Source organism: Cricetulus griseus, chromosome 4 (assembly GCF_003668045.3).
Source record: "Cricetulus griseus strain 17A/GY chromosome 4, alternate assembly CriGri-PICRH-1.0, whole genome shotgun sequence".
Taxonomy (NCBI): domain Eukaryota; kingdom Metazoa; phylum Chordata; class Mammalia; order Rodentia; family Cricetidae; genus Cricetulus; species Cricetulus griseus.
Genome location: NC_048597.1, coordinates 179,606,859 through 179,616,142, shown reverse-complemented (window position 1 = coordinate 179,616,142; position 9,284 = coordinate 179,606,859). Strand labels below are relative to the sequence as shown.

Here is a 9,284-nt window from a genome sequence, read left to right as displayed (position 1 = left end):
CTCAGGCAGTAACTGCAATGCCACATTTTAGCTGGCAGTGGTATCTATAGAGCTTTCTGAACCTGTTTAAAGTCAGATTGTTACTTTTTAGTTCTGGATGTGCCTTAGAAACATACATGGAGCTTTCTTTAAAACAAACAAACAAAACAGAAGTCCAGGGAGCCCCCAGATCACTGGACTAGACTCTGAAAGCACCAACAAGAAACTGGTATTCATGCATAATTCAAAATAAAACATTCACCAGGAAGCATAGGTAAGCTTATCGCAGACAGCATTCTTTTAGAAAGCCCAGGTGTGTTCTTCCAATGTTTTGCTCTTTGGATTTTGATGCATCTGCCTTGGTACAGGCCCTATGTGAGCCTCCTCTTCCTACCTGATAAACCCAGTGCTGAATGGGCTTTCAGACTGGTCCTAAAAGTGCCCAGTGGGAAGTGAGGAGCTAGGAATAGAAAGACTAAGTGGGGAGGGGTGCCCGCATCTGCTGCTATGAATTCTGTCTCCCAAGAAGCACTACATGGGCTAAGAACTCATGCAAGGAAGGAACTCAGTGCAATACAGCTATGCATTCCTGAGTGCTGCAGCTGGGCCACACAGCTTCAGTGTGGGAAGGGGCTCAGCACCCTGGAAAAGCCTTTCTCTCACTCGCACTGTGTGAAGCCCCCCACAATCTTTCACCTATCTCCTGATTACAATGGGATCAGAAGAGAGAAGGGGAAAGACAAAATGAAGAAGAGAATGGGACTTCAGTATTTAACACAGAGATCTCATACATGTAAACAATGTACCAATGTTTTATTTCTCTCAGAACTGTATTAGCAAGTCACTGCCTCTCAGTGCATTTTTAAAACCACAACACACCTAATTACATCCAACCAGTGGATCATTTCTGTCCCAGGAAATTGTATCAAATAAAAATGACACAGATACTTGAAGGTGGCCAACTGAGACTGTGAGTTTATAGAGTTAACCAGTGTTCTACACAACCGTTTCTGGAATAAACCAACAGTGCAAAATAAAGCCATAAATATTTATGACGCCATCAATAGCTATGACTAACATGAAAAATGTGATCAGAGTTTAAATTCCTGATTAAGTCCATTTTAAAGATACAGGATGCTATTGTACCTGCTAGAAGGCTTATCACCACCCTCTAGTTCTAGAAAGTTCAATTAGGTTTAAAGCTAACAGTTTTATATGTGATGATTTTCTTAATAGGAATAAAGGTATTAAGGCAGGCACAGTGACATATGCCTTTAATCCCAGCACTTGTTAGGCAGAGGTGGGCAGATCTCAGTGACTTAAAATAAATGTCAGCCTGGTCTACATGGTGAGACCCTATCAAAAGAAAGAAAGGAACATGGATGGGGGTGAGAAATTGAACTGAAAATCCAACAACTACCAAAAATCAGACATTGATTTCTGCACTCTCTCCTTAGAGAAACAGGAAGCAGCAGTGGGGAATTAAGAGCCTTCCCATGCCATTTTAATAGCATGACCTATGATAGTGAGGGGAGGAGCACACATCAACAAAGGTAGAGCAAACCCAGAGCATTCACACCTTCATCTCAACACTGACTAGGTGCTGCAACTGACTGCAATGCTCAACACCCTGAACAAAGCTTAAGGGTCATCCAAGGACAATAAGTCCCTCGGAGTCAACAGGCAGCCTGTATCTAACCACAATTAGAGGTGAGGAAGGACAGAAGCTTGTGCTGACTGACACACAGGGACACCCATTTTCCAACTCTATATAGACCTTTATAAAAACTTACATAATAAAGCAAGTAGAGACTTTACACTCTTCCTAGCAAATATTCAAAGGACATTTACAGGTATGCATTAGAATTATATGTTAACTTATGGCGCCCTTAGCAGTCTTTTAAATTCTAAAATAAATTTTTGGAAATATAAAAAAATACTGTGTTTTACATGTTTCTGAATGCTGGGAAGCTTATAGTGCATTGTTTTCATTTCCCAGAGAAATGGAATTGTGCCAGTGAGCACACCCCAAAAGAGCACCCACTCTGATATGCACAGTGATGGCCTCACTGCAGACAATGCAGCATGGCTGCCTGAAGCTTCCAGATTGCTCATAGCTTCCAGATTGCCCATATTCTGTGAGTAGAAGGAAAGGAGGGAAAAAGCACCCATGTAAAACTCATCCTATTAGGAGAAAAATAACGTTTTCACGAAAAGAAAATAGAAAACATGCCATCGTTCCCTTTGGTGGCATTTCTTCGGTCAATTACCTGGTTTACCAAAAGTGTTCTCTCAGGTCAATTATTGCACAAATTACCTTTAAACAAATGTCAGAGGGTCCACTATTTGTCTGGATAAAACCTTTGAAAGAACACTACTCATTTTGAAATCTCCTTTCTTCAGTGAAGACTAATTAAAAATAAACCCACCACCCTTTGTTTCTCAATTTTAATATTAATGAACATTTCCCTCTGAGTCTGAAGTGGTATTTCTTTGAGGTCTGACCTACATGCTGCAGCAGCAGAGTCCTAATGTATGCAGAGTTGCAAAACCCAGACTCAAAACTAAGAGTCCAAAAGGAAAACACAGTGAAAAACAACACAAGGAATTGCTGGAAATTTTCTTTTTCGAAGGATTTTTGAAGTGACAGTTTCCCTCTCAGAAGCCTTGTAAAATCTGTGGTCAAGATGGAACTTGGGGCCTGTGGAGCCTGAGTGAAGGCTGCTTCATCAGCTTCTGCTGGTACCTTGATGACTGTGCACTCTCAATGGCATCAAATGCTCTCTGGAAGGCAAAGTGGGAATATGAGCTACTAAGATAACCTCTGACTCACCCAGGGACAGGGGAAGACAGGGACACCAGAGTCTCCACACAGGGGACCAGGCTACCACACTCAGATGCAATGTGAACAATGACTCTTCCAGGCTTCCACCTACCCACACAATGGGAACCACAACCCTTCCACTTTGGTGAGTACATAGTCTGTCATTCCCAGGAGCATCAGTGCAAAGTTACCAGTCGTAGAGAATGTGTGAGAAATAATGGCTACCAGCTATGACAGGCTTGTAAAGGTCTTCCAGTTAAAAACCTCGAGGGGGTTGTTAAAAATGAACAGTTTACCTTTGCGGTGATGGAATCCTTCAGATAAATTTTCCGAAGACAGCCTAGATTGGCACTGTCTTTTTTATGGAAGAGACCCTGTTCCTGGTTTAAAAAACAATAACAGAAAAGAAATTATTCTCTAGAAGAAAAAAAATAGCATATTCTTAAATTGGCTGCTTAAATGTCAACTTACTTTATAAGCACTACACTATGGGATGCATGCAATCAAGAACTACATGAAATAAATCACCTTGCCACAAAGCAGAGTGACTGCACACTGGAGTCAGAATTTATAGACCTATCTGTGTGAAGTAAGGGTGTCTGCAGGCAACAATAAGTAGCACACAGGATCACGGTGTGACAATGCATGAGAGCTGACAGACCAGTGGCAGACCAAAAGTCCCCTTCATTTCCTCTGCTGATAGATGAAATTCATATACAACGTAAAATACACGGAGTCAATTCTCACCACTGATATGAAGGCAAATGGCTCCCATAAGCTTTCACGATGTAAGCTCTCAGCCATTCCTGCCACCATGCCTTTGCTCCAGAATCATGAACTCTCGCCCTTTGAAGCCTTAAGTCCCAAACTACACTGTTTCTTTTAAAAGTTGCCTTCTCATGGTGTTTTATCACAGCAATGGAAAAGTAACTGAGAGATGGCTAGTAACCAGGGAACTATAAAATATGCATGGGACAGTATTCCCCAGCTCCAAAACTATGTTTCCTATCAGGGCACTCTGTACCATGTAAGGCTCTGCTCCAGAACACAAATGGGCAGGCTGACTCAGTAGTCTTTTGTTTGCAAACGTCTACAATGAGAGAAGTAAAAGATGTTTGCTCCAAACCTATTTAAAAATCTACTAACATTGTTTGGAGATTTTCGGTGAAGGGAATAATATCATTGTTATTTAGGCAAAACAAAGGTACTATAAAAGTTACCATATTTAGAATGCCAATTGGGTACATTTTCTTAAGAGAGATGAAAATACATCAAGAATAGAATGTGTGTGTGTGTGTGTGTGTGTGTGTGTGTCCACAGTGGGTAAGCCCAGGGCCCAAAGATGAAGTATCATTTCTGCTAACACTTTACTGTGTAAAGGAAAGTTCATCTTTAGAAAAGGATGGGAGCCAAGACACAGGACACACAACACGTAAGTCATTCCATATTCTATATGCAACAAATTATAATTATAAACAGAGCTATTTAGACCTAATCTATTTTTAATTGTTTGTGTGTGTTTGATGTGTGTCAGGTAGTTGTGCATACCACAGTATGAGTGCAGAGATCAAAACTACTCTGCAGGGTCATTTCTCTCCAGAGTCCTGGGATCAAACTCAGGCCACCAAGCTTGCACAGCAATTGTTTCAACCTGTTGAGCATCCCATGGGCCTTAGACCTAATATTTATTTTCACTGAAACACTTAGCCTCCCAAAAGCTTAGCAAAAAGAGTATTTCTAGAAGTGTCTAAGATTCTAGAAAAATGGATATACATACATATAAGGAAAGAAAAATTCCTGTTCACAAATATAAATGGAGTTCTTTTTTGTTTTATAAACTTATTTAACTTTATTTTATGTGCATTGGTATAAAGGTGTCAGATCCCTTGGAACTGGAGTTCCAGACAGTTGTGAGGTGCTATGTGGATGCTGGGAATTGAACCCCGGTCCTCTGGAAGAGCTGCCTGTGCTCCCAACCACTGAGCCAACTCTCCAGCTCCATAAATGGGGTTCTTAATTGGTCTAAATAATAAAAAGCCAGAGTTGGAAATAGAGTTCCCTCTAACATAAGCCAAGGCACATGTTCCTCCTTAGCATCTCAGCAGACAAGAGAGGGATTTCCTATTTCTCCCTGCTTATATCCTGCTCCTACCTAGCTACCTCACTTCCTATCTGTCTGTACAGACCTCCAGACCTCTATGGTTAGCTAAAGGCAAGCTCCATTAGCTTTGTTTGTACAAGCAAGATATCACCTTACACTAATGCTTAATTTTGCCAAAAGGCAGAAGTACTTGCCAACACCCTAGTTCTGGCAGATAAATTGATATTTCACTGTGTCAGAATATACAGTTACACAAATATAGTTAGGTTCATTTACAGCTTAGCATGCCCTGACACAGACAGTGATGGCATTGCTCCTCCAGACAGTCTGCCTCTGTAACTATGAGGAGGCAGCGAGAAAGCACTGCCTGAGACCCTGACTCTGAAGGTCTGATTCATACTTTCTTACCTTAACTGAAATCTTCAGCAGATTTTCACTGACTTCAGGAGGACACACAAAATCTTCAAACAGACACTGCCAGTCCACAGACATATGGCCTAGGATCTCAACTTCCTTTACAAAAAGCACTCGCCTATTTGGGAAAAGAAAACAAATACAACCACGTATCAGCTCCATCCTTTATTCTGCGTGTGTTTAGTAAACAACAAAACTGACCACATAAGAATGCTAGTGGTCAGCCTGAAGTGGGAAGGAAAACCCTTAGCAACTTCCTTGCCCTGGGACTTGAGGAAGAGCAGGCAGAAAGAATGCAGGAGCTGGAGGATGGGAGGATGCTGTGAAGTGCTGTCTTTATGGGCTTCTCATGGCTACTACACCCAGGAACTCAAAGCCACTGTGGTCTATTACAAGATGTGCACAAGTTCAAGCCAGCCCAAATCCCAGCACAGATGGGAGATGCACTCCAGGTCCCATTACTGAGGAGCTCCTGGCAGTGGGTAGTCCTTGGGGAGGGAGAATCATTCTTCTTAAAGTATGGCTGCTGGTAGGTTTCGTATGCTCAGGTGGATAGCCCATACTCATGTACATACCAGCAGCAAAAGTTAGACTTAGTGAGTCATTAAAGAAGAAAAAAAGGAGGGTGGAGGACAAGAAGTTGAGAACAGAGTATGCTGGGAGAGGATACAAGGGCAATTGGAAGGGAGAAATGGAGGACAGATAAGGTCATATTTCATTGTATATATGCATGAAATTCTTAAGAATAAAAAAAACATTTTAAAAAATAAAAAATTTGCTCACAGAAAAGTGGGTTTTTCATTTTTAAAAAGTCTATGTAAATGTCAAATAAATGCAATAATTCTCTACCTAACAAGATGGACTTTAAAACCTCCCCTTCTGTCAATCTTGGAGAATTCAGTAGCGTTTTTTTGTTTTGAACAGCAAAACAACTGAGCAGGGAATCACATTTGAAACCCAAGAGGCATAGGATGCACCCTCATCTGTGAGGCAATAAAGCAGACGCCCCTGAAGATGATTTACTTGGAATATTATTCCTAATTGTTCTTTCCTGTCAGTCACTTACACCTTCCAGCCAAGACAAACCGTGCAGGAAATGTCACAAGCCCAAATGTCAGCAAAGACTCACTTCGGACCTACTAATAAATACCAGACTAGAACATTTTAACACTAATGTATATCACAGGAGCAATGTTTCATTTTACTCGATAGTAATTAAAAAAAAAAAAAACAGTCCTTAAAGGACACCCACACTGATTTCTCAGTCAGTGAGTCAGATTAATTACTGATATAACTGTACTTGATTTTAAGTCTCCATTAAAGACAGTAAAACTAGAAATGTTGATTTGTAAATTCAAATAACATCTAGGGAAACACCCCAGAGAAAAAAAGTAAAGGTGAGAATTCTGCTTGTGAGGCACCCATTGTCTAGAAAGGAAAACAAGTACAGGAGACAATGCCACATAGATTCAGTGCACTGGAGATGGGGCAGGCTGCACTGGAGAAGGGAAGGCTGCACTGGAGAGGGGAAGGCTGCACTGGAAAGGGGCAGGCTGCACTGGAGAGGGGGCAGGCTGCACTGGAAAGGGCAGGCTGCACTGGAAAGGGCAGGCTGCACTGGAGGGGGCAGGCTGCACTGGAGATGGGCAGGCTGCACTGGAGAGGGGCAGGCTGCACTGGAGATGAGCAGGCTACACTGGAGAAGGGCAGGCTGCACTGGAAAGAGGCAGGCTGCACTGGAGATGGGCAGGCTACACTGGAGAAGGGAAGGCTGCACTGGAGAAGGGAAGGCTGCACTGGAGAGGGGCAGGCTGCACTGGAGAGGGGCAGGCTGCACTGGAGAGGGGCAGGCTGCACTGGAGAGGGGCAGGCTGCACTGGAGAAGGGAAGGCTGCACTGGAAAGAGGCAGGCTGCACTGGAGATGGGCAGGCTACACTGGAGAAGGGAAGGCTGCACTGGAGAAGGGAAGGCTGCACTGGAAAGGGGCAGGCTGCACTGGAGAGGGGAAGGCTGCACTGGAAAGGGGCAGGCTGCACTGGAGAGGGACAGACTGCACTGGAGAGGGGCTGGCTGCAATGGCAGCATGGGAGGAATTCCACTCGATCACTGAAAAGGAGTTCTTAGAGAGACAGTGAGTGTTCAGACAATACAGACACACTGACAGATTAAGTATATAAAGAAGGGATTGAGTGTGGAGTGCTGAGGATTGAACTCATGCTAGGCAAGCCCTCTTTCACTCAGCTATGCCCCCACACTCCTTGCTACTCTTTATTTTGAGACAGGGTCTCACAATGTTGCCCAGCCTGGCCCTGAACTCAATACCCTAATCAGGCCTTAACCTTGCCATCCTCTTGACTCTATCTCCCAGGCAGCAGGGATACCAGGCCTGCACCATCAACTCCAGCAGAAGGAAAGGCTAATTGAGGAGTGTGGAGGTCTGCAGCCAGAATACCAAACGCATACCTTGGTGAGAAAATCACCTTAAGGTCTAGTTCTAGAATGATATTTATTCACTGATATCTTTAAGTTACTATTTTAATTTATGGGTAATTGGATATGATATGAAGGCTCTTTGCTTTAGACATTACTTCTAGAGATAAGCAAGAGAGTGGGGGCTCAGGGTCTGGAGTAGAAAATTAAGGCAGGCAGTTATTGCAAAGCCCAATGAGTGTATTCTTCCATACCTAAAACCTCCAATCTCTCTCCTGCTCCAAGTATCACTGTTCAAATCTTGTCATTTCCTGCATAACCCACCTTGGCATGGGAGTCTCCAAGACCTCCACACCAGAACTTTCTAAAGGTCTATTTTAATTCTCAAGTGTGTGTGTATCTGTGGGTATGTACACTTAAGTGCAGTTGCCTATGGAGGTTAGAGGCATTGGCCCAATATGGATGCTCCGAACTGAACATGAGCTCTACAAGAGCAGCAACCACCATCTCTACAGTCCCCATGTTCATACCTCAACTAATGGACCAATACAATGATTGAACAAGCCTTCCTTATATGACCAATTGGTTAACCTCTTCAGAAAGACATGTTTCAAAGTTTGGGTTCCGTTGTTCACTTTCTCTTACTTTTCTTTTCATCTAGGTATATTCAGGTACAACAGTGAGGAGCTGGGTTGCAGCTCCGTGCCAGAACACTAACTTAGCAATCATTACACCCTGGGTTTGATTTCCAAAACTCAGATAGATGGAATGGATACATTAGGGGGGCAGGAGGGAGGGTAAAGAAAAGGGAGAGGGAAGAAACTAGGGCAGAGTGTAACTCTGCTTTAATCCTACAAATTATAGCACTTGGAAAATTATTAATCTACAGTAGTTATCTGGAGATAAGTTGATTTCTAGAGTAAATCCTGGGATATTAAGTTTGGTATTTTAGCACAAAGCCCTTTTCTCTGGAAAAAGTGTTTACCAAAATACTCAGAAGGAACTTGAATGGGCATATAGGAACAATACCATCCTTAAAAGGGATTTGCTAATGCCCCAAATAAAACTTCACAAGGGAAAGTGACATCACCCTCTTCAATGTGAAATGTGACTCCTTATGATGACATCACCACTGCAGGTTGAAGGATATGCTCACTGTGTCATCAGCAGCTGCCACATCTGGATAAGCCCCAAGCCAAGCTGGGCCTAGCTTTCACATCTGCAAAATGAGGGGCTCAGAACACATGCTCTCAGGGAACTATCTAGAGCTGTGTTTCTGTGATTATATGAAAATGATCGCCTTGCCTGTGAAGTATAATTTTCCAACTCCTCTGTCACTGTACCTTTGAAAGTTCTCCCATGAACACAGCTAGGTTGCATCTGGATGTCAATACCTGTTTGTAATCATAAAGACTGCCTTCTTATTCCCAGGAACGGGACAGTGGAACTGGTAGGTCTCACCTTCCAGCTTCTTGATATGGTTCTGAAAAAGAAACAAGAGTTACAACTTGGGAACTACATATATTTAAATAGTA

The 9,284-nt window shown here is 42.8% G+C and overlaps 1 protein-coding gene across 1 annotated transcript in view; it reads right to left on the bottom strand.

Annotated features, from left to right (window-relative positions):
• Nucleotides 1–773: 773 nt before the first annotated feature.
• The window catches only part of Vps13c (vacuolar protein sorting 13 homolog C), a 164,516-nt gene continuing 156,005 nt past the window's right edge, over nucleotides 774–9,284 (bottom strand). Inside the window, exons 80-83 of the mRNA XM_027411258.2 lie at nucleotides 9,144–9,232; nucleotides 5,313–5,436; nucleotides 3,100–3,183; nucleotides 774–2,763 (exon numbers count right to left, since the gene is read on the bottom strand). Coding sequence (XP_027267059.1) covers nucleotides 2,662–2,763; nucleotides 3,100–3,183; nucleotides 5,313–5,436; nucleotides 9,144–9,232 — 399 coding nt within the window. The 3' untranslated portion in view covers nucleotides 774–2,661. The remainder of the gene's footprint in view (nucleotides 2,764–3,099; nucleotides 3,184–5,312; nucleotides 5,437–9,143; nucleotides 9,233–9,284) is intronic.